Raw genomic sequence first — 26315 nt, 5'->3', positions numbered from 1 at the left:
TTTGCGCCAGCCTTGACTGGAATTTCAACAACTGAGCTCTGCTGGAACGAGCTTGATATTCGATGCCACCTATTGGCTAAGGTGGTATCAACATCCCAGAAATGTGAAACAATAAGTAATACCACAAAATACATACCGATGAGGAAGGTGAACTTGACGCTTCCATCCGAACAAAACTACAGTTTATTAAATTATTTGATGATTTTCATTTGCACTAACTCATAAGAAAATCCATTCCATTTGTTGACTGTTCTGTGTGCAGAATTACGACACAAGTCAGTACTAAATCTTACCTATTATTATAGTTTGAACCCATGCGCCATGATTTTTATGTTGAAGTGACAACAGAGAAGAGAAGTGAGTAGCTGGCTATTCTTTATTTAAGTAGCAAGTTTCACAATCTAATAGATAGAAGAATGGCAGGGCAGCTCCGACTTCTGGTGCGCACATCCTGTTCCATGTGGTAACTCCAGGACATTTACTGTGTCCTGGATAACCATATATGCAGGGAATGTCATCAACTGCAGCAGCTCAAGGTCTGGGTTTCGGAACTTGAGCAGCAGCTGGCATCACTGAGAGCTTTGTGGATAGCTTGTTTATAGATGTGGCCACCCTACCACTTAAGAGTATGCAGGGAAAGAAGGAATGGGTGATCACTTAGGAAGTCAAGAAGAAACAGACAGGTAGTGCAGGAGTCCCCCGAGTGCAACCAGTATTCAGCTCTGAATACTGATGAAATTGGTGGTCCATCTGGGGAGCGCAGACAGAGCCAAGTCCATGGCACAACAGCTGGTTCAGCTGTACAGGGGGGTACAAAGGAGATTGGAAGAGCAATAGTGATAGGAGATTTAATAGTTGGGGGAACAGACAGGAGTTTCTGCAGCTGCAGATGGTATGTTGTCTCCCTGGTACCAGGTTCAAGGATATCACTGAATGGCTGCAGAGCACGCTGAAGGGAAAGGGTGAACAGCTGGCAGTTGTAGTCCACATCAGTACCAATGACATAGTTTGAAAGAGGAATGTGGTCTTGCACTCAGAATATAGGGAACTGGTAGGAGATTAGCAAACAAGACCACAAAAGTTGTAATCTCCAGTTTACCACCAGCACCTCACACAAGTGAGAATAGGAATTGGAGGACAGAGCAGATGAATGTGTGCAGCTGCAGAGATGGTGCAGGAGGGACAGCTTTAGATTCTTGAGACATTGGGATCACTTCTGGGGGAGATAAGACCTGTACGGCCGGACAGGTTACACCTAAACAGAGCTGGGATCGATTTCCCTGCAGGTCAATTTTCTAGCGCTAGTGCAGAGAATTTAAACCAACTCAAATCAAAACAGTTACAGAACAGCTTTCCCTTATGCCTGCAAATACTTATTTTTTAACAAGATGCTTCCTCTGGGTCACAGGAATCCATATTTCAGGTTTTCTAAAGTACAGTGATAAATAATGGCAGTTTTGTACTGGAACTATTGCACTGACTGGCTTAAAAAGATCAGTTACAATTTGGGGACATTGGTTAACCTACATTCTGCACCGTATCTTCTGTTAAATCAAATTCTTGAAATGATTACTCAATTGGTAAAAATACTTTCATTTTAGTTCTCCAGCACCTTACCGAATTCCTGATTTGTGCTCTTGTTCCAATGTTCTTACTTAGGACATTCTGGTCATTTTCACTCTCCGATGAATTCTGCTGCACTGTGATGGGAACTTGTTTGAAGTGTTTCAGCTGTGCATATTGCAGCTCCTAAAATCACACAACACTTCTCTAAAGTTAAGAGTCTATAAATAAACACAGCAGTGAACTGATGATGGGGATAACTAAACACTAAACTAAATACAAACGGCAACCAGAATCTAGATATTACTCTAGAAGGGAGGAGCAAAGATTCTCAGCAAATTGCATCTATGAATAGCATCACACAATCGTCAAAGTAATCATGGGAGCTGTGGGTGACCAAGGGATCTAAAGGATAGGAAAAAACTACCATAAAAAAGGGCAAAGAAAAAAAAAGAAAATTTTTAGAAAGAGCATTTTTATGAAAAAGCATGAGGTAGACTAATGGAGAAGAACTTTATTTCAGTCAGGTGTTGAGAAATATTACAAACACTGAGAACATCATCACCTGTGTGGTGAGTTGGTACTGTAAGCGCTCCAAAGCAGACAGACGATTCTGTGCTTCTTGTGCTAGCTCTTTGGGAGACTGAGCAGGTAGATCTGAATGGCCTACAGTAACAGAGGGCTGAAAAACTGTAAGAGAAAAAAAGGCATAGTTAATGATTACAGACAACAGCATCTGCAAGATAATGTAAACATGATCATAAGATTTAAATGGCAGTGAAATGCAGAAAATGATATATCACTGTAACTGGAACTGAGCATGGACTGTAATGACAGAATTTATTACTTACAATTCTACATATTACAATTTTCTAAACCTAAAAACGATAAGTGATGTAACTGGTGATGTACCATCTAATTTAGGTCCAACCAGTTCTGCACGGAGTCGATTTCCCATCTCAATCAATTGCAATTTGTCACGGGATAGCTGACTGATGTAGCGAGCTGCCTGCTTTAGTTTGGCTTGCAAAACTGACGCGGTTGAGCTTTGCTGTTTTGAGGGGCTGTTAACTAATTGTGAGCGAACCAGTTGCTGTCGTAGTTGGAGAATTTCTCCCTGAAGCTCTTTGACAAGTTCACTCTGAAGTGGAAGAGGGACAAATAAGTAATCACCAATTTATTCCAAAATACTATAATAAGCATTTGATGAGATGAAAACAACAAAAACATGTGTGTAGGTTTGACATCTTTTTCCTGGCAATCTTCATGACCCCATTGCTTCCAAATTATTTCAAAGCATAAGGATATAACTTTCTTATTCCCTCTTCTTTGCTTTTGGAGGCAGCTACTCAAGATCCTGCCATTCGCACCTCCTCTAGACACATCTTTTGTTCCTTTACTTGTCCCGTTACCACTCCCTTTAGTCTGGCGCAACAAAACCTTTTGTCATTTAGCCTTTCCTACCTCCTAACCTCTCCCCTTTCACTTGCTCAAAACCTATTAAATTTCTAATTTTTCCCAGTTTTGATGAAAGCTCACAGGCCTGAAACCATAACTCTGTTTTTCTCTCCACATATGCTACCAGGCCTGCTGAGTATTTCCAGCATTTTGTGTTTTTATTTCAAATTTACAGCTTCTGTAGTATTTTACCTTTACATAGGATATAACTGGACTTGTATTCCATGGGATATTTGTGGGGGTCATTTATCAGAGCCTGTTGAAAATCTTCATTTCCTAGTATCCTTTGCAAAACCCTCAAAACAAAAAAAAAACTAGGGAAGCTTCCTATAAAGTTCAAAAGTGTAGTGGTACAGCCCAAAAGTGTTAAGCATCTTCATTTTCAATTGAAAACCAAGGTGAATGTCAAACTCGACCAGTGCAGACACAAAGTTAGAAAAAAAGGGAGAAAACAAATGTTATGAAAGCATACTTTATGCAAATGACTTACTTATTGATTGAAACAATCAATTTAATTTTTTTTTAAAGTCACATTCCAAAGACTTGAAATCACAGTTGAAGATGCTGAACATTTGCATCACCATATCTTCTACATTCCAAAGCCATTAAAATGGAGACAACCTGTCTTAAAAGCCTTGCAGGAACAACTGCCTCAAAGGAGTATGAATGGGTGCCATCTCCTATCCCATTAGCAAAACATCCAGACAATCACCTGGGTACTCAACTGGGTGGAGACAAACCATTAGACATAATCATTTGGACAAAGTGACTCTGGCTATGAAAGGAAAATGCCCAGATGTACAGGGGGTCCTTATTTAAAGTTGTGGCTGCGTTCCTGAAAATCACAACGTTAAGTGAAACAACGTTAAATGAGTCGTGAGTTCCTGTAGGAATCAATGTAAACGTCAGAGTTAGGTTCCTTTGGACATTTGTTGCCAGGAAAAAAAACATTGTTTAAGTTGAAATACTATACCATATGTGTGCAGCACTGTGCATTCTTAACTGAAATAACTTAAAAATAAAATAAATCATTACATATAAAAGAAGTACAATACATGGTATAATTTTAAAAAAATTACTTGCTACAGTAATTTTAGATTGACCAGGCTCCATCTGGTGGCAGCATTTGGTTTGTATAGGGAGCTGATGGAATCCTAGGGCTCTTTGCACTGACTAATGCCTGTCACTAGATGGAGCGCAGGAGCTTCAGAATCATTGCCAGGAGCGGAGCTGCTGAAAACAGACCCTCGTAAGAACAGAGAGGGAGGCGAGGGACGGAGGCAATGCCAGGGTCGATGTACGCCGGACAGCAATGTCAGGAGTGAGGAGGGGAGAGGGGGAAAGAGGGGGGAGACAGGCTGTCTGGAGAGCAACAGGGGAGGGGGAGGGGTATGGAAGCATACTGGAGAGTGACAGGGTTGTGGGGTGGGGGGGTGGGGGGTGTGTGTGTGTGGGGAAGGTGGAGGCACACTGGCCAGAGAGAAACATCAGGTAAGAAGGCGGACGGGCTGGACAGTAATGTCGGGAGGCAAGGGCGGTGGCGCTGCAGGAAATGTTTTGTGCGCAGGCAGGTCACAGAAGAGGAAGTCTGAGGCAAATGATTTTAAAGTGAAGCTGGCAATGTGAAATGGATATGCTGGCACTACTTTATTAACGACGTTAAAGTGAAATGATGTTAAGTGAGTCAACGTTAAGCGAAGACTTGGTGTGTGTGTGTGTGTGTGTGTGTGTGTGTGTGTGTGTGTGTGTGTGTGTGTGTGTGTGTGTGAGAGAGAGAGAGAGAGAAAGCTGGAGCGTTCTTACTATTTTTCTTAGACCAGGTTAAGTACAATTAAAACTCAAGGAAACCTGTCCGAATGTGTCTTTTATAGTCATAGCAGGTAAACAGTTAAAACACTCATTGAATTGGCAAGCACATATATTTTAAGAAAATCTTGTTGTGGTCAAACAAAGAGTGGGAAAAGAGGGAGGGCAACCTACCCCTCCTCACCTGGTCATAAAAATGAACCACAAATTAGAGGGCTTAATCGCAAAATGCAGCTCTGAAGCATCACTGGTTTTGGCATTGTGTGAGCCCGGAGTCCACCCCTATAGGCTTCCAGTGAAGCACATGCCAATCAGTGTGTTAGGAAAGGTAGATGCATTGGGCATCCCTTGACTGCTTTGGAAGCATGCAAAATGGCACATTGTGATGCCAATCAGCATCTAGCACTGATGTGGCACCCAACCTACCATTTTGGACCTTGCAGGTCCTGTTGATGTCTCTCTTAAACATGCATAAGTGGAAATGTTTTCAGTTGCAAAAGGTACCACCCCATTAGTACTATTTAAATAAAGGGATCACAATGGAGCTTACAGTGAGGTGATTTTGACTTTCTTTTGTTATCGCAGTTAGTAGAATTACTGGCTCAAAACTTACGTTCAGGGTTGGAACCCCTGTTTCCGACCCTGAACAGACAAAAAAAAAAACACTTACCTTCCTCCAATATTTCAGGGCAGTCTTCTGATCCTACAGAACTGCAATAAACCTCAGAGGGAGCAGCAGAGAGAATCTGTACAGAAACTATGCCCCCCGTTTATGGCACTTACCTACCCTTCCCCCTCACACACCATACCCCCTTACACACCCACTTACCTTACCCACTATACCCCTTACCCACTTACCATTCTCTCCGTAGGTTTTCAAAGAAGCTTTGGGACATTTAAACTCTTTACGTACAGAATACTCCCCACTAACCTGACCTGACTAGCCAGCCCCCACCACAAAATGACACCTCCGACTCTCCCGGCCAGCCAACTGCCTTACCCCCACCACCGACTCCTCCCGACCTGACCTGACTAGCCCCCAACTCCTGCCTTGACCCGACTCCCTCCGACCCGACCACCTTACCCATCCCTGGAGGATCTGGGCCATGGTGTATTGTGTTGTTGGGAGGAGCTCACGCAAGTTGTTTGAATTGGGAGTGGTGCTGGACCTTTGCAAGGAGCGGAGTGGGTTTTAAAGGGCTCTGAGCAGCAACCTTTAAAAGGTGCAAGCTGGTTTTAGGGCGCACTGGTTGCCTTTAACATGTGGTAGCCATCCACATACCTGGGCTGCTACTAAAGTGCGCAGCCTATCATCAGCATATTAATGCTGGTTTGCATGTCCTAATCTTGGATATGAGCAGGCAGCATGAAGTTTGCATGGTGTCTGCATCACCTCCATCAGGTGATGGATAGCTGCACATCCCAACACAATGCCCACAAATGGGCCACATCCAATTTTTAGCCTCTTGAATTTTAAAATACTTCTGATTTTATGACCATATGAATTATGAGCAGGAGTCAGCCATTTAGTCCCTTGAGCCTGCTCCACCATCCAATAAGATCATAGCTGATCTGATTGTGGCCTCAACTCCACATTCCTGCCCACACTCGATATCCTTTGACTCCCTTGTTAGCCAAGAATCTACCTAGCTCTGCCTTAAAAATATTCAATGACCCTGTTGCCATTGGTCTCCAGGGAAGAGAGTTCCAAAGACTAAAGGCCCTTGGAGAGAAAACATTTCTCTTCATCTCAGTCTTGAATGGGAGACTGCTTATTTTTAAACGGTGTTCCCTAGTTCTAGTCTCTCCCATAAGGATAAACATCCTTTTAGCATCCACCCTGCTGTTAAGTCCCCTCAGCATCTTATATGTCTCAATAAGATCACTTGTCATTCTTTTAAACTCCAATGGATACAGGCCCAGCCTATTCAACCTTTCCTCATAAGATAACACCCCCATTCCAGGTATCAGTCGAGTGAACCTGCTGATGAACCTATAATGCATTTATATCCTTTCTTAATTAAGGAGACCAAAACTGTACACAGTACTCCAGGTGTGGTCTCACCAAAGCCCTATACAACTGTAGCTAAACATCCTTACTTTTATATTCCATTCCGCTTGCAATAAACGATAACATTCTATTTGCCTTCCTAATCACTTCTTGTAACTACATTCTAACTTTTTGTGATTCATGTACCAGGACACCCAGGTCCCTCTGCACCTCAGAGTTCTACAATCTCGCTTCATTTAAATAGTATACTGATTTTCTATTTTTCTGGCCAAAGTGGACAAGTTTACATTTTACCAAATTATTTCCATCTGCCAAATTTTTGCCCACTCACTTAGCCTATCTATATCCCTATGAAGGCTCCGTATGTCCTCTTCACAACTTACATTCGTACCAAACTTTGTGTTAACAGCAAATTTAGCCACTCATACATTTGGTCCCTTCACCCAAGTCAGGGAAGAGAAAAATGTTGCACCAAGTATGGGAGGCAGTAGTGTAATGTTAATGTCACCAGACTAGTAATCCAGAAGCCCAGGCTAATGCTCTGGGGACATGGGTTGAATCCCACCATGGCAGCTAGTGGAACTTAAATTCAGTTAATAAATCTTTAAATAAAACCTTGGGCAGGATTTTCAGCTCAGCTTGCGGGTGCATGCCTGACACACCTGAGCGCGATGATGTCGGGCGAGCATTTCAACATCATCGCGCATTCATGCGATAATTCAGTTGGCAGGCATACGCAAGTGTCGACAGCACATCCGCTGACAATTAATAGGCCTATTAAGGCCCTTAAGCTGGTAAATAAGTTGAGTTTTTCACTGCCCGTCGCCGGCGGGCGAATAGGCCAAGTGACGGGATGACGTTTTCAACAGTGAATAAAACGATGAAAATTTTTTAATCTCATTTTTAACATGTCCCTGCTCATGTGACAAAAGCACATGTGGGGACATGTTTCCCTTATTTTTCAAATCTTTATTTTTAATTTTTAAATCCTTCAGCTCCCTGAGGCAGCTCTGTGCCTTCAGGGAGCTTTCAATGAGCGCGCATGTGCAAACTTCAGTGTGTGCACTCCTCCCACCCCCAGCCAGGCAGCACTGAGGCTCTGAGCATGCATTTCAGACTGGCTAGCTGTTAACTGGCCAGCCAATGTGAAATTGCAGTCTGGGCCCGATCACGGGCGGGGGACCATTTCTCGGCCGTTCCCGGGCCTGCCTGACGAGGGAAAATCCTCCCCTTAATCTCAATAATAACGACCATTGTTGTAGAAACCCGTCTGTTTCAATAATGTCCTTTTAGGGAAGGAAATCTGCTGTCCTTACCCATCTGGCCCTACATGTGACTTCAAACACACAGCAATGTGGTTGACTCTTAATTGTCTTCTGCCTAACAAGCCATTCACTTATATAAAACTGCTAAGAAGCCTACAAAAAGAATTGACATTGAAGGATCAATCAGCATCGACCTAGGCACCAGAAACAACGATACCGTAGGCGCTATGCCAGACTATGAGGTTACACGTTGTGGTTGCATACAATTCTGTTGCTGCTGATGGCCCACAGTGCCTCATGGATGCCCAGTTTTGAGATGACCCTGCAATGCCCTCGCTACTAACATCTGAGGGCTTGTGCTGAAATTGGGAGAACTGTCTCACAGACTAGTCAAGCAACAGCCTGACACTGTAAGGCATGATTCCGTGAGTATGACTATGTCAGGCTGTTACTTGACTAGTCTGTGGGACAGTTCTCCCAATTTCAGCACAAGCCCTCAGATGTTAGTAATGAGGGCATTGCAGGGTCATCTCAAAACTGGGCATCCACGAGGCGTTGTGGGTCATCAGCAGCAACAGAATTGCATACAACCACAATGTGTAACCTCATAGTCTGGCATAGCCCCACTCTACTATTATCATCAAACCAGGGAATCAACCCTGGTTCAATAAAAAGTGCAGACGGGCATATCAGGAGCAGCGCTAGGTATACCTAAAATTGAGGTGTCAACCTGGTGAAGCTACAAAACAGGACTACTTGCCAAACAGCAGAAGCAGCATGAGATAGACTGAGCTAAGCGATCCCACAACCAATGGATCTAAGCTTTGCAGTCCTGTCACAGTTGTGAATGGTGGTGGAAAATTAAACAATTAACTGCTGGAGGAGGAAGCACCAGAAATATCCCTATCCTCAACGATGGGGGATCCCAGCACATCAGTACAAAAGACAAGGCTGAAACATTTGCAACAATCTTCAGCCAGAAGTAGAGTGAATGAACCATCTCGGCTTCTCCTGTGGTCCCTGGCATCACAGATGCCAGTCTTCAGCCAATTCGATTCACTCCACGTGATATCAAGAAATGGCTGAAAGCACTGGATACTGCAAAGGCCAAGGGCCCTGAAAACATTCAGGCAATACTAGTGAAGACTTGTGCTCCAGAACTTGCTGTGCCCTTAGCCAAGCTGTTCCAGTACAGCTCCAATGCTGGCATCTACCCGGCAACGTGAAAAACTGCCCAGGTATATCCTGTCCACAAAAAGCAGAACAAATCCAAAGCAGCCAATTACTGCCCCAACAGTTTTCTCTGAATTATCAGCAAAGTAATGGAAGGGGTCATCAACAGTGCTATCAAGCGGCACTTACTCAGCAATAATCTGCTCACTGTTGCTCAGTTTGTGTTCTGCCAGGCTCACTCAGCTCCTGACCTCATTACAACCTTAGTCCAAAAATGGACAAAAGAACTAAATTCAAGAGGTGAGGTGAGAGTGACTGCCCTTGACATCAACACAGCATTTGACCAAGCATAGCATAGGGGAGCCCTAGCAAAACTGAAGTCATTGGGGATCATGGGGTAAAATCTCCACTGAGAGCACAAAGGAAGATGGTTGTAGTTGTTGGAGGTCAATCATCTCAGTCTCAGGATATCACTGCAGATTTCTTCAGGGTGTATCCTAGGCCCAGCAATCTTCAGCTGCTTCATCGATGACCTTCCCTCCATCATAAGGTCAGAATTGGGGATGTTCACTGATGTTCAGCACCATTCGCATCTCCTCAGATACTGAAGCAAGCATGTCCAAATGCAGCAAGGCCTGGACAACTTTCAGGCTTGGGCTGATAAGTGGCAAGCAACATTCATGCCACAAAAGTACCAGACCACGTCCATCTCCAACAAGAGAGAATCCAATCATCTCCCCTTGATATTCAATGGCATTACCATTGCTGAACCTCCCCACTATCAACATCCTCGGGGTTACCATTGACCAGGAACTGAACTGGACCAATCATATAAACACTGTAGCTACAAGAGCAGGTCAGAGAACAGGAATTCTACAGAGAGTAACCCACCTCTGACTTTCAAAACTCTATAGATTTTGGAAAGATTTCTGCTGACTGAAAAGTAGCAAATGTAACCCCACTATCTAAGAAAGGAGGAGAGGAAGAATGGAGAACTACATACCTGTTAGTTTGACGTCAATAGTAGGGAAAATGTTAGAATCAATTATAAAGGATGTGATAACCAGACATTTAGAAAAGAATGGTAAAATTGGGCAGAATCAATATGGATTTATGAAATGAAAATCATGTTTGACAAACTTGGAGTTTTTTGAGGATATTATTTGTAGCATTGATAAAAGAGAACCAGTGGATGTGGTGTATTTGGATTTTCAGATGGCTTTTGATAAGGTCCCACACAGGAGATTAGTAAATAAAATTAAAGCACATTGGATTGGGGGAAATATACCAGTATGGATTGAGAATTGGTTAACAGACAGAAAGCAGAGAGTTGGAATAAAAGGATCATTCTCAGGATGGCAGGCTGTTATTAATGGGGTACCACAAGGATAGCGTTAAGTCCACAGTTGTTCACAATCTATATAAATGATTTGTATGTGGGGACCAATTGTAATATTTCCAAATTTGCTGATGACACCAAACTGGCTGGGAATGTAATTTGTGAGGATAATGCCAAGGAGGCTTCAAGAGGACTTGGACAGACTAAGTGAATGGGCTAGAACATGGCAGATGGAATATGATGTGAATAAGTGTGAAATTATTCTCTTTGGTAGAAAAAATAGAAAGGCTGAATATTTTTTAAATGGTGAGATTGGGAAGTGTGGGTGTCCAAAGTGACCTGGGTACCCTTGTTCATGAGTCACTAGAAGTTATTAAGCAGGTGCAGCAAGCAATTAGGAAGGCAAATGGTACATTGGCCTTCATTGCAAGGGGGTTTGAGGACAGGAATAAAGATGTCTTGCTGCAGTTATATAGAGCCTTGGTGAGACCACACCTGGAGTTTTGTGCACTGTTTTGGTTCCCTTGCCTACGGAGCGTTATACTTGTCATAGAGGGAGTGCAATGTCACGAGATTGATCCCTGAGGTGGTGGGATAATTTTATCAGTAGCAATTGGGGAGACTGGGTCTGTATTCCTTAGAGTTTTGAAGCATGAGAGGTGATCTCATTGAAACTTACAAAATTCTTTCAGGGCATGACAGGGTGGATGTAGATAAGACGTTTCCCCTGGCTGGTGAGTCTAAAACCAGAGGATATAATCTCAGAATAAGGGGTAGGCCATTTAAAACTGAGACCAGGAGGAATTTCTTCACTCAGAGGGTGGTGAATCTTTGGAATTCTCTACTCCAGAGGCTGTGGAAGCTCAATCATTGAGCATGTTCAAAACAGAAATCAACAGATTTCTGGAGATTAATGACATAAAGGGATAATGGATTTAGCGCCAGAAAGTGGTGTTGAGGTAGATAATCAGCCGTGACCTAGTTGAATGGCAGAGCAGGCTCGATGGGCTGAATGGCCTATTCCCATTCCTACATTCTTATGTTCCCCAAAGCCTGTCCATCATCTACAAGGCACAAGTCAGGAGTGTGATGGAATACTCTCCACTTGCCTGGATGAGTGCAGCTCCAACAACACTCAAGAAGCTCAACACCATCCAGGACAAAGCAACCTACTTGATTGGCACCCCATCCACCACCTTCAACATCCACTCTCTCCACCGCTGACGCACAGTAGCAGCAGTGTGTACCATCTACAAGATTGTCTGCAGCAACTCACCAAGGCTTCTTCAACAGCACCTTCCAAACCTGCGACCTCTACTACCTACAAGGACAAGGGCAGCAGATGCATGGGAACCCACCACCTGCAAGTTTCCCTCCAAGCCACAAGACTTAGAATTATATTGCTGTTGCTTCACTGTCGTTTGGTCAAAATCCTGGAACTCCCTCCCTAATAGCACTGTTTGTGTACCTACACCACATGGACTTCAGGGGTTCAAGAAGACAGCTCAGCACCACCTTCTCAAGAGCAATTAGGATAGGTAATTAATGCTGGTCTAGCCAGCGATGCCATCTGTGAAGGAATAAAAAAAAAGTAGAGGTCCAGCCCTGCGATGGTAGCAGCTTCACGCAACTGGAATTCTCTGATTTTGCTTGAATGCAACAAATACGAATCTTTTGCCTCTCATGTCAGCAGTAAAACAGAGAACATCCAGTCCCACCCCCATTTCCCATATGCATCTTGGTTTGACAGCAAAGAAAGCCTTTCCAAAGTTGGTTAGGGGCAGTGAAAAGAACAGGTCAGTGCAGTGAATACCAGCCCAGATACACCAGAGCTATTCAATACCAGAAGTGGTTAAAAGTTACATCAAGTCAAGCTAGTTAAAATCAGTCAGTCATACATTCCAGAAACTGCAAGGCTAACAGGAAAGACAAGGAGTGGGACTAGTTGGATTGCTCTTGCAGAGAGCCTGTACGGGCTTGATGGGGCCAATGGCTTCTTTCTGTGTTGTACATGATTCAATGAATACAATGTACAAACATGTTAGTCACTTACAATGACATCCCCTCACACTTGTTAAAGAGCTTCAATCATTTAGCATGATGAGGTAGTGTCTGTTCATCCCCATTGCCTTTATGTGGAAGCATTTCTGTACTTCAATATTTTTAGTGCGTAAAACCCTTTTATGGTGTGTAACTAACTGCGGCTTGCATCACACAATATGGACTGCGCGTTGAGCAATGTGAATTACCGCATGGTCATAAAATAACATAAGAGATCCTTGGCTTGTAAATAGAGAAATAGGGTACTAAAGCAAGAAAGTTAAGTTAAACTTTTATAAGTCACTGGTTAGCCTCAGATGGAGTACTGTCACCAATTCTGTACACCTTAGGAAGGAAGACCTTGGAGAGATTGCCAGGGTGATGTAATAAAATGGTTCTAGAATTAATCAGTTTTGTGGAGAGACCACAGAAGCTGGGGATCCCTTTAGAGTAAAGGAAGTTAATGGCACTTTTAATAGAGGTGTTAAAATTTATGAGCAGTTATGATGAAGTAAGTAGGAAGGAATGTCTCCCCATGACAGGAGGATCAGTAACCAGAGGACATGGGGGTGGGTGTGAGGGGAATTTTTTTTCACACAATGAGCTGTTATGATCTGAAATGTACTTCCTGAAAGGGTGGTGGATGCAGATTCAATAGTAATTTTCAATAACAAATGGAATATGTACTTGAAAAAGAAAAAAATACAGAGAAAGAACAGGGGAGTGGGACTAATTGATAACTGATTCAAAGGGTTGGCATAGGCACCATTCACTGAATGGCCTCTTTCTGTGCAGTATGTTTGTATCATTCTAGGAGCTAAACTTGATTTGGTGCCTTGAGAGACAACACATGTCAATTCTATAATTGCTGCACCAAGGTGTACATAACAAACAGCCCCTGAATCTGTAGAATCTGATTTAAAGGGAAGCAATGCAACAAGCTGAAAATTTGCAAAATATGAGCTTTTAATGCTGTTGATTCGTTGCATTTTCTATTGCTAGAGGTCTAAAAGCAAACAATGAACAATGAAATAAATGCAACTAAGTGCTTGATGGGAAAAATATACTTCTTCAGAACTTACATTTTTCCCCATCAAGCATTTATTTTCTTTAGAACTTAAGTAGGCATATAAGGTGTTCATAAGATCCAGGTGTAGAAGTCCACATTCCTACAGTCTGAAATAAATTCAAAGAATTGACTTAATTATGAAGATATTGGTTATGTGTCTGTTACCATTGAAAAAGAATGCACTAAATGTAGGTTGGATATTTACTTTAATAAAGCATTGGTTCTGTCAAGTTTATTGCAATCATTGTTGACATAATTCATACTTAGAAATAATTTGACTTACAAAGCTCTTCAGAAACATTTGAAGATAAAAACACATTTGACAGTTTTAAACATTCAAATACTTTGAAAGCTTTGTTGTGCATTAGCAAAGATTCAAATTTGCTAGCCACAGATAGGTTATTGGATTTTGCAATTCTGTGCCATGTTATGCAGAGTAACACTGCAAGCACTTGGTTTGACTGCATTTCAATGTCACTACACATTAACAATCAGAACAATTTATCCCTGTGGACGATGGTATGTTAAACTATCCTATTGAAGGAAGCTATGTGGAGATGAGATCCTCCTAAAGGCAATATGGGAGGAAAAGGGTTACTCATTGCAGGATACCTTGTAAATAATAGTTGTGAAATAACCATGTACCTGTTCAACCACCACTGGAGCACGGCCACTCACCAAATCCAGCTTCAAAGCTGAAACCTGCAAAGAAGATTCACTTTTTGAGATGATGTTTTTCTTCTCTGTCCTTCCAAAACTGTTCATAGGTTACTCGGCATAAAAGCAGCAGGCAACCTGTTCTCTGGTCCTTCTCAATGGAACTCATAAACCAAACATGAGATATGCTGTACTTTATGGTGGCTCCTTAAAGAGATACATCTGACTTGCATCAAATGTCTCTCCTAACTAAAATTAGCAACTTTCCAAGAGTTTCTCTGAAACTGCATCAGCATGACAGTAGATACTAAGTGAACTTAAAGTACTTTTTTCAGAACAGGGAATGCTCATTCTCTTCTTTGTTGACATTTCAGGAATGTTTTGGCAGACCCAAAGAATAAATTAATAATTACCTTCTGGAATATTTTATTTTTTCATCCTAGCCAACAGCTTGTATTTATATATCACATTTAACATAGTAAAACATTCCAAGGCACTTCAGAGGAGTGTTATCAAACAAAATTTGATGCCAAACCACACAAGAATATATTAGGACAAATGAACAAAAGCTTGATTAAAGAGGTAGATTTTAAGGAATGTCTTAGAGAAGATGTAGGTAAAGAGGCAGAGAGGTTTAAGATAGGGAATTCCAGAGATTAGAACCTCTGTAGCTGAAGGCATGGTCACCATGGGGCGATTAAATTTGGTAACATGCAAAAGGCCAAAAACGGAGGAGTGCAGAGATTTTGGAGGATTGTAGAGCTGGAGGAATTTAGAGATAGGGAGGGGAAAGGCCATGCAGGGATTTGAAACCAAGGTTAGAATTTTAAAACTGAGGTACTGCTGCATCAGGGGACAATGTAGATCAGTGAGCACAGGGGTGGTGGTGAATGGAACTTTGTGCAAGTTAAGATACTGGCAGCAGAGTTTTGGACAAGTTCAAATTAATGGAGGATGGAAGAAGGAAGGCCGACTGGGAAAACATTAGAATAGTCAAGTCTAGAAGTATCAAATGCATGGATAAGAGTTTCAGCAGATGAGATGAAGTGGGGTTTTACATGCGATGTTATGGAAGTGGAAGTGGACAAGTCTAAATCGTGGAGCAGACCTGACTGATATGTGGTCAGAAGCTCAGTTTCAAATAGGATGCCAAGGTTGCAAATGGTCGGGTTCAGCTTTAGACAGTGACCAAGAAGTGGGGTAGGATTGCTGGCTAAGAAACAGAGTTTGTGGCAGGGACTGTAAACACTGACTTTGATCTTCTCAATAATGAACTGGACAAAGTTTCTGCCCATCCAAGACTGGATGATGAACAGGAGCATGAAAATTCACAGACATTGAGAGGGTTGAGAGAGATGGTGGTGAAGTAAAGCTGGATGTCATCAATGTACACTTGGAACCTGATGTTGGGTTTTCAGATGATGTTGCATGTGGATGTGAAAAAGGAGGGAGCCAAAAATTGACTCTTGGAGGGCTCCAGAGATAATGGTGTGGGAGTGGGAATAGAAGCCACTGCAGGTGATTCTCTGAATATGACTGGATAGATAAGAATAGAAACAGGTGAGTGCAGTCTCACCCAGCTACAGGACAGAGATGTTGGAGACATACAATAACAGGAAGAAAAATGGCCTCAAAGATGAAACACATTTATTTTGGGGTTTGCTCAGTGGTAGGATTTAGCTCATTACCTGATTTCCTAAAGCCACTGCTTCTGAGTTTTGTTGAAGATTACCCTTAAAGTATTCATCTGCCTCTCTGCGTGCTTCTACCAGCTGTAACTCCAGTTCAGCAATTCGCTCATTTAGTCTCAAAATTTCTGCACTTGTTCGCTGTTCCTGGCTGGTTAATTCATATCGCAATTGGTCAATTTCAACCTGTTTCTGGCGTGTCTGTGAAGAAGGACCAAGAGCTCAGAGTTGCACACTTAGTAGTCCAGGTAAAATAGGTAAATTTCAGACCTCCATTTAAACTGATATATGTGAATCAAAACACAGGGTTCCCCTGCAATCTTATTTGCAATTGGCAGTGAGGAGCATCCTGCATAGCACAGTGGATTTTATCATAACATCCAACAACTGTCAATAAACATGGTAAACTATGAAATTTATATTACCAAACTCTGCTCATGATACTAATAAAAAATTTAAAGAATTATGCTAGAACATAATGGGCTGAATTTTACAGGCCACCTGCAGGCAGGAAAGTAGGCAGATGGACCCCTATATAAGGCCCACCCATCCCCACCACGATTTTATGAATAGTGGGGGTGGGTTGGGTGGGTCGCCCACCTGTGGTCCAATTGGGTCCCTTAAGTGGGCATTTAGTGCCCAATTAATGACCTCATCCCATTTCTGCCCTTATTTAATGGGCAGCAGGAGAAACCAGTGCTCAACGTGCAGTCTGGCAGGTTTAACCCTGGCTGCTGGCCACTTCAAAGGAGGGAGGAGGTCAGGTTGCCTCTTGCTGAGCGCCAGTGCCAATTAGAGGCTCCTGATCACAGTTTTATTGTTCCATGTTCACCCTTACCCCCCACCCTGTCCAGCATGCCCCCAACACCCAATCTCCAGGGCCTGTCAGCCTGGCCCCAGGGAGATCCCAGGACATACCCGAATGTCTGGGTCCATCAATGAATGCCACCTCCTTAGCCTACCTGTAGCACCAGCAGTGGCCACTGGTCCTGATTGGCGCTGCCGGTGTGCAGTGCTGCCAGCTGTATGAGGCCGGACATCCTCCTAGAGATGGTCAGTAAGTCCTGCCTCATGCTAATTAAAGGGCTGTTCCCAAAAAATTAAAACGGAGCAAGGAGGCTAAGCAGAGGTAGGCTTGCTCCTGACATTTATGCTGGGATGCGGGGAGCCCGCAATAGGCATACAACCCAGCCCAATGTCATCCCATCACTGGAGCAATCAGGTGCCCCATATGTAAGATGGTAAACACTCTGCACAAGTTTGCAGTTGCCCAATTTATGCTAATCTGTTTGGATGGGATGTAAGTACATGAGTCCCATACATTTGTATTGGAATAGGACATGAAAAGAACAGAATTACAGAACCCAAGAACAAAAAAAATCAAACAGAAGAAAATTCTGATCACTGCGTCTCTAAACAATTTGACTACTGGATGACTATTCCAGTGGTAAAATACCCCTGTGATTTAAGGCTTCGGCCTCATTCACATTCACCAGTTGTACCAAGGTTGTCAAATAGGCACCATGCAAAGCTTATCTGATGCAGCAAAGCTCGTCAGATGTGCCAAAGCTTGTCAGATGCGGCAAAGGAAAAAGGATTGGAGCTGCTGCCAGGAAGGTAAGTCATGGAGGATGTGGCAGTCCCAGAGTGGCAGCTGTCCAGATTGTGTCTGTGAGCCCCAATTTGCCTTTGATGGATACCTTTTCTCTTCCATAACCCATGTAACTAATTGAAGCCTGCACTGCCTGAATTAGCAACTGTGGTGTTATTTACATCATAAGACCTTGATTTCCACATTAAATGGAAGCTCACATCTGAAATAGGTGAGCACTTTGAACACCCAGGTGAAGACCCTTTTTAAAATGGTATCGGCCACATCGCCAGTGTTCACAGGGCAGGAAGGCCATCAATCCCATTTTGAGCTGTTATCACCCAATTAATGTCTGGCAAAGGGAGTTAAAATCAACTCAACTGTGTTAGAGTTTTAGAAAAAGGAAGAGAGAATTAATCATGTTATTTTTTAATTCATTACAGTTATTTGACAGCAGTAAAAACAAAAATGGCAATTCATTACCTAAAGGAATCATAAGATGAGGGATAGAGCGGGAAAGTGGAGTTGAGATAGAAGATCAGCCATTATCTCATTGAATGGTAAAGCAGGCTCAAGGGATAGTATGACCTACTCCTGTTCCTTTTTTTAAGTTCTAAAGCCTACACTCCTGCTCACATTCTGTGATCTTTCATTTTGGAGGAAGTCATCAACCAATAAATGCAGTCAGTACATGCAGGCACATTTTATACCTCCAAATCAAATGGTCAGCTTCACATTGTTCAGTAGCTTTAAGATGGCTCTGGTCTATTAATTGTTTGGCAATATGTCGGCTCCCCACGTTAAACTAAAGTAGATATGTTGACTTGGCTCTCAGTAGAATCATCACGACTTTGGATTTAATGGCTCTAAACGAGATTTCTGAGCTATGTTTATATCAGTACAATTGTGAATGTGGCATGAAATCCGAGTGTGACTACACTTCAAAAAGTACTTCATTGCTGCAAGGCACCTTGGGTCATCCTGAGGTTGTATAAGGTTCTATCTGAATGCAAGTCTTCCTCTCTATAAGTTACCATTCAAAGCACAGAACTCCATTCTTCACAGGTATTATAAAAACAAATGCTCTTCAATGGGACAATAGATTTGGAAGCTTAAATGCAAGATACCTACATTGTTGGTGTCTGCATGCATTTAAAACCTTAAAAAATGCAATTATATTTCTTCAAGCAATCAGAATAAAATATATCTCATAGTCTAGACTTATGGAGTAGAAACTGGACAGCATCCAAAATTGGGCTCAATTCTGGCATAGCACAGTGATAGCAGTAGGTTAGCCTGAATAAAGTACTGTGACTTTGTGATAATTTTCATTGTCTAAGTTCATAGGATACATAGCGGACATTCCAGGTATTCTCCAGTAATCAATTTAATTGTCAAACCTGGGTTACACTAACTCAATATGTTGAGAGTGCAACAACCCAGGTTTCAGTTCATAGGGGTCTCCATGTTCACGGAAACAGTTGCCAAGCTGTTTACAACATAAACAGCTTAAAACCTGTGAAAGCAAGTAAGTGGTTTATAATGTTGCCTAAACTCTAGGTTGTGATAGCACCACAGAACACACCCAGATCTCCCATAATGGTTCAGCAAGTTTATCCAGTGACTAGCTGCATCATACAGGCTAGGATAGTTCTATATTCAATCTCCGGTCTGATTATCTCAGTCAGATTGCACTTGACCTCGATGTCCTCTAGCTTACAGAGGGAAAAATGAATCAGCCTGAACATTATAGTGATCCTGTTGGAAATGCATGTGAGTGAGAGTCAAATAAAGAAAGGATCAAACTCAGATGTAATGCCCCTGTTATTGAATAGTCTGACAATATTCATCAAGACTCACATATGAATATCAGCTATGCAGATGACACAAAACTTAAAATCATTGGCTGTGTCCATATGCAGCAAAACCTGGATAATATTCAGGCTTGGGCTGATAAGTAGCAAGTAACATTCGTGCCACACAAGTGCCAGGCAATGACCATCGCCAACAAGAGAGAATCCAACCATCTCCCCTTGACATTCAATGGCATTACCATTGCTGAATCCTCAATTATCAATATCCTGGGGGTTACCATTGACCAGAAACTGAACTGGCCTAGCCATGTAAATACTGTGGCTACAAGAGCAGGTCAGAGGCTGGGATTTATGCAGAAGGTGACTCACTTCTTGACTTCCCAAAGCCTGTCCACCATCAACAAGGCTCGAGTCAAGAGTGTGATAAAATACTCTCCACTTGTCTGGATGAGTGCAGCTCCAACAACACTCAAGAAGCTCGACACCATACAGGGCAAAGCGGCTCACTTGATTGGCACCAAATCCACCACCTTCAACATTCACTCCCTCTACCACCACCAATGCTCAGTGGCAGCAGTGTGAACCATCTACAAGATGTACTGCAGCAACTTACCAAGAATCCTTTGACAGTTCCTTTGAAACCCGTGACCTTTACCACCTAGAAGGATAAGGACAGCAGATGCATGGGAACACCACCACCTAAAAGTTCCTGTCCAAGTCACACAACATCCTGATTTGGAGCTATAGCGCCATTCCTTCACTGTCACTGGGTCAAAATCCTGGATCTCTCTTCCTAGCAGCACTATGGGTGTGCCTAATGTTTTGATGAGGTTTCAATTACTCTATGAGTGACTTGGAGGTAGTCAGCATTTAGTTTTTTGAAACTATTTATTTAGAACTATTTATGTCCAAGACCTCATGGTGAGCACATTGTTCTCAGGACACAAACTGAGCTGTGATAACCTGAATGTAAAGGCAGTGAAAACCAATCAAGGAAAAACTGATTCAAGAGAGAAACCTTCAGGACTCGAACAATCACAACCCCTTGAAAAGGAAGACAATTAACTGACATTTTGTCTGTAATCTTCTTCTGCATTGCACACTGGGGGATGGTAAAAGCACTGGCTTGAGAAAATGAAGCACTTTCAGCTCCTATGAAGAATTTTGCAGTGGCATCATTCACTGTTGCTGTGATAAAAGAAATATTCAATACCTGAGACATGAATGAATCTGGTAGACAAAAAGAACAAAGAATATCCTGAAGACACTGCCAGATACAAGGAAAGGAAGACTTCCCTACTACTCTTAGGGTAGAAATTTCACTTTCTGGAGACAGTGGTATCATTCAATGCTTGCTTCAGCATGAGGCTGCTCCGCTACAGACAATGGGATTCACTGGGTTCACATGAGGAAATAGGATTGCTTCATCATCAACAATGGAATAAACCTCCAGACCAGGATCTATAGGAAGTTCCTGGATGGTACTCTCCAGCTGTAGAAGATCTGTAGTTTGGGCCTCTGCTTCTTTACTGAAAGAAGGTTTGAGTGCATTCCTGACTTGCTGGTGAAATCCAAACGTGAGCTGCAGCTTACATTTGCACAAATTAATAAGCTCTGAACTTCCATGTTGGTTTGATACAACTTGGAGTTATGCATCTCATTCTCCTTGGATAGCTTTCTGCTGACTGCATGCAGTTATTATTGCATATCATCAGTGGGTTCAGTGGAATAAGTAGACAAATTCACCTCTTTATTACCTTCTGCAACAAAAGGATAATTCTCCTCAAAAGACACAACAAAGACTTCACAAGCATTGACAGTGCAGTCAAAGAGTGTAGAAAGATCTAGGACCTCTTCTTCCAACAGATCATCTGCTTCTGCGGTGGCTTCATACATTTGAACTCTGTCCCAAAAGAGCCAACCAAGGTTTGGAAGCTCCGATAGCCGATGGTCACTGTCTTTGTTAGTGCATCCTGTTTCAGCCTCTTCTAGCCTGTCTGCAAAGGGAAATGGGAGATCTGCAATTTCCTCCTGTGGTCCTGTGGATGGTGTTTCTGCCATAAAGACCAGCTCACTGTGTTGACTTCAATTTCTGCTGAAGTTTTGAGCTTTCCAAGTCCTTCAAGCAACTTTGGAAAATTCATCCCCGAGTATTTCTCTGCTGTCTTCTATTGTTACCTCATCAACCTTTTGTAGAAGACCAAGCTCTAGACACACTGACGGGCTAAGCAGAGAAATTTGCTGGCTCAATAAGATATGAAGAGTTTTGTTAATTTCTTTATCTTCATGCCTAAAGTCTGTAGTGATCTGACCATTCACTCTTAAAGTCTGCACTCCAAGGCCCCTGTTGCTTTATTTTAGATGGCTGGATTTCTACTTCCTTAAGCCAGTCCAATTTGTCCAATAAGACTGTGCACCCAGCCCTAGTGTCTAGTTTAAACTCTGTTCTGTATCCAGCTGTACAGACCAGAACTGCTTATCAGGATCTTTAAGTTCTCCTAGGAAATCGTCAGGTTGAAATGCTGTATTTCCAATTTCCTGGACTTCAAAATGGTTGGAAGCTTGTTCCAGCTTTCTTCCTCTAAATTGAAATCAGAGCTGCAAAATTGCTTAAAATGTCAGGGCTTGCCTCACAGAAAGCATTTGGTTCCCCCTGCTGGGCAGTCTTCACAGTGACACTGCCTTTTGTCGCCACATCTGGAACATTTTAAAATTGATGGAAGTGTTCCGCCTGCCCCTTTTTTGGCGGGCTTTCTTGTGGGTTTTTTGGTGGGCTGGGCTCCCAACTTTGGGCCTAAATACTGGATAGACCCCTCCCAAGCCTCGACATCTCCCCAAAGTATGCCCTGATTCTGATGTCGCAGCTCCATATGCCTTGCAAACTGTTCAGCCTTCTCTAATGTTAAATCCTCCTTGGTTTGCTAAATGTTCAACAGGCTGTTCTGTGTCTTGCTCCCTTGGAGCTTCTCGATCATCTGACTCTGATGTCCTGCTTACATCTTCATTAACATCTCATCATTGTCTAACTAATATAACGATTAACCCTTTGCTCTACACTATAACATATGGATAGCAGTGGTTTAAGGAAATTGCTACACTTTCTCAAGGGCAATTAGAGATAGGCAATAAATGCTGGCCTAGCCAGATATGCTATGACGAATAAAAAGAAAACTGTGAGCAGAATAGCAATAAAGCTCACGGGATATGGACAGGCTCGTGGACAAGTAACACATGAAATTTAATGCAGGTAAGTGTGAAGTGATTCATTTTGGCAGGAAGACCAAGGAGAGGTACTATAAAATGATGAGCACAAGGAGCAGGGGAAACTGGGGATATATGTGTACCAATTATTCAAGGTGGCAGGACAGGTTGAGGAAATGAAAAATAAAGCATATGGCATCCTGGGTTTTATCAACAGGGACATAAAATACAAAAAAAAAGGAAGTTTTGATAAACCTGTATAAAACACTGGTTCAGCCTCAACTAGAGTATTGCATCCAGTTCTAGGCATCATGCAAAGCACTTTAGGATATCCTTAGATCATGAAAGATACTATATAAATGCAAGTTTGTTCTTTCTTTTATTTAATGTTAAATGACTCTGTCATGGAGTTTCACAGGATGTGCTTAAAAGTAGAACCTTATGGAGGGGTATCATCAATATTAACTATTCTACCTCTGTCCATTAGTCAGCAATTTCAAAAATCTCCTATTTGATGGCAGGATTTTAAAAAAATTTCCCTTTCTTGCAATCTTATGGAGGAGATGCAAGTCAACTGGAATTGAATAAATTAATTGGGCTTTGACAACAAACAGTTTTACTGAATCAGCAAGAATTGGTAATCTTTTCCTTTATATTTAGTGTTTCAGAGTTGCTAGTAATTTTAGCCACGGTCTGGCAGGCAGGAAGATCAATGCATCTGTTTGGAGACATTTTCACTGTAGGTTCCCATATGATTTTTTGCAGAATATTACCTGCTGTGTGAGCTGTATTACCAGAGAGTCTAAATGTACAATCCGAGCTTCATGCTTCTTTGTAGTAGCAGCTGCAGAGACTTTTTCAGCACGAAGGCCAGCTAATATAAAGGGAAAGAAGGGATCGATGTATAAAATAATCTGCAATACAGAAAGGGTCATTACAATGTTTTTAAGGTACATTTAACAGTCAGTTGTTTTCTGATCACTTAACAAAAAGTTACGGGCTCAAGCTCCACGTTGAAGAATTTGAACTCTAACCCTGTGAATGCCCCAATAAGGGCTGTATGAATGTGGAATGCTATTCCATAGAAGGCCATGGATCCAAAATTGATAGAGATGTTTATATTCATATAGCATGTTTAACATAATAAAACATCCCATGGCACTTCACGGAAGCATTAACAAATATGCAGGCAGATATCCAACAGCTTGGTAAAAGAGATAGGTTTTAAGAATCATCTTAAGGAAGAAAGGAAGGAAGAGAGACAAAGAGGTTTAGGGAAGGAACTGCAGAGCTTAGGGCCTTGGCAGCTGAAACCATGGCTGTCAATACTGGAGTGATTAAAATAGGAAATATGCAAGAAGCCAGAATTGGAGGAGGACAAATATGTTGCAGTGTTTTGGAGATGGAGGAGGTTACGGAGAATGGGAGGGGTAACAGCATAGAGGAATTTGAAAACAAGGATGAGGATTTTAAAATTGGGTGTTGCTTAACTGAAAGCCAATCAGCATGCACAGGAGTGATGTGAGTTAGGACCTGAGGAGTAGAGTTTTGGATGACCTCAATTTTAGATGGTAGAACTCAGTAGGCCAAGGAGTATGTTGGAATAGTCAAGTCTAGAGGCGACAAAGGCATGGATGAGGGCTTCAGCAAATGGGCTGTGGGGTAGGGGTGGGGGGGTGTGCAGTCAGACAATGTTACAGAGGTGAAAATAGGCATGTTAGTGATGGGACAGAAACGTAGTTGAAAGCTCTTCTTGGATCAAACATGATTCCAAGGCTGTGAACAGTCTGGCTCAGCCTCAGACAGTTACCAAGGAGAAGGATGGAACTGGTTACAAGGGAATGGAATTTTTGACAGAAACGGTTTTGGTTTTCCATGTTAATTGTATAAATTAAAGTGTCTACTGGTCGGGGTTTGTAGAGTTAGGAGCCATACATTTGTAATGTTTTACTTTGTGAATAAAACTAAACTGAGTGAAGATGTATGGCTCCTAGCTCTACAAACTCCACCTGTAGAAACCTAACCTTAAGTTATACAATTGGCATTCCCAATATTTAGCTGGGAAAATTTCTATACATTCAGTATTGGGTGTTGAACAAGCAGTCTGACAATTTAGAGACAGTGAAGGAGTTAAAGGAGGTGGCGCTGATGTAGAGCTGGAGGGGTCACCAGCATACATGAGGAAACTGACACTGCTTTTGATACCGCTAACATGCAGCATGTAGATAAGAAATAGGAAGAGTGAAAGAGCAGGGAGATAAGTTGTTGCGGGTAATTCGCTGGCTACAACTGGATAGACAAGAATGGAACTAGGGGAGTGTGGTCCTAATCAACTAGACGATGGTGAAGAGATGTTGCAGCAGGATAGCATAGTCAACCTTGTCAAAGGCTGCAGACAGGTCAAGAAGAACAAGGACAGACAGTTTACCCTCGTCAATCACAAGGGTGACAGAAGCAAAACAGAACCAATCCACATAAAGAGAGGCAAAGAAGATGCCCATTTGAGGATTGGATAATTACCTTTACAGAAACATATTGTAGGGCTAAGGTGAAAAGGCAGAGGAGAAGGGTTAGCTGAGTTGCTCAACCTGCATGAAACCGATGGGCCAAATGGTTTCCTTCTGTGCTGTAACCATTCTGTGAATCTATCACCACTACCATTCAATATAACAATGGACCCTCTTATGTGCTCATTAAAACAAGCAAATAAGGCATGGCAGAGCATATAAATAACAGGTCCGTCAGCTCCACATTGCTTGGCTTTGTGGACAATATTTTAATCTTCTGTTATAATGATATGCTGGAATGACTGACAACCTCAAAATTGTACATCCATTTTGTAAAAACCTGGGGCTCAAGATTAAAGTTAAGAGAATGGCAAACTTCTACTTCAAAAGCAAGAGGAGGTCTTTCCTGTAGAACCACAAAGCGAATTGATGGATTAAACAGCTAACACAGGAGGTAAGGATTTTAAGAAGAAAGAGAAATGAATTGGGAGAACAGTGATGGTGAAAATGTGAAATCAATTTGTGGTAATGAGTTAAGAATATCATGCAACATTATTCAATACCTTGAAAACAATTAGTACCAATACATTAAATAAGGCTGCTGGAAAACAGTGAATTAGAGGATCTTTGTGACGGATGAAATTTTTAAAATTGCACCATTTATAATTCTGTTCGTTCCAAAAAAATTGTTTCTGCATTCTCACCTATTGTCTCATTTAAAGTACAGGTGTGGTTCTGGAGATAGGCATTATCTGCAGTAACAGGGAAGCTTGGGAGTGGAACCTTTGTTTTACTGGAAGTTTTTGAAATGTCCTCCATTTGTCCTTCCAACTTTCTGCACTTCTGTTTCAGTTCATAAACCTCATCTTCCAAAGATTTAACATACTCTGGAAGTGAAACAATATTACATAGTAACTTTGCACCTGTTTGTTCACATTATTGTACGCTTGGGGCAAAAGTAGAAAATTTGCCTCAATAAGTGCTGCTGGTTGGCAGAACGTACAGCCAGCTGATAAATGTGATGTCAGTGGATTTGATTCCAGATACAATCTGAGATTTTAGGTAGCTTCTTTTTCCAGCCTATTAAGCGTAACAGAATTCTTCTTTAACTGTTAGCAAATCCATTTTGACTT

At 42.1% G+C, this 26315-nt stretch overlaps 1 protein-coding gene across 5 annotated transcripts in view; it reads right to left on the bottom strand.

The window, feature by feature from the left end:
- ccdc57 (coiled-coil domain containing 57) overlaps positions 1–26315 on the bottom strand; it is a 179441-nt gene that overhangs the window by 34655 nt on the left and 118471 nt on the right. For 4 of the 5 annotated variants that reach the window (XR_005946643.1, XR_005946644.1, XM_041217393.1 and 1 more), the window contains exons 12-18: positions 25887–26069; positions 23449–23549; positions 16070–16270; positions 14370–14426; positions 2476–2704; positions 2129–2253; positions 1618–1749 (exon numbers count right to left, since the gene is read on the bottom strand). Coding sequence is in view for 3 of the 5 variants with exons in the window: in XM_041217393.1 (XP_041073327.1) it covers positions 1618–1749; positions 2129–2253; positions 2476–2704; positions 14370–14426; positions 16070–16270; positions 23449–23549; positions 25887–26069 (1028 nt within the window). In the remaining 2 variants the exon portion in view is untranslated. The remainder of the gene's footprint in view (positions 1–1617; positions 1750–2128; positions 2254–2475; positions 2705–14369; positions 14427–16069; positions 16271–23448; positions 23550–25886; positions 26070–26315) is intronic. The other variant, XM_041217394.1, reaches the window with a different exon arrangement.

Source organism: Carcharodon carcharias, chromosome 22 (assembly GCF_017639515.1).
Source record: "Carcharodon carcharias isolate sCarCar2 chromosome 22, sCarCar2.pri, whole genome shotgun sequence".
Taxonomy (NCBI): domain Eukaryota; kingdom Metazoa; phylum Chordata; class Chondrichthyes; order Lamniformes; family Lamnidae; genus Carcharodon; species Carcharodon carcharias.
This window is presented reverse-complemented; position numbering and strand designations above follow the sequence as displayed.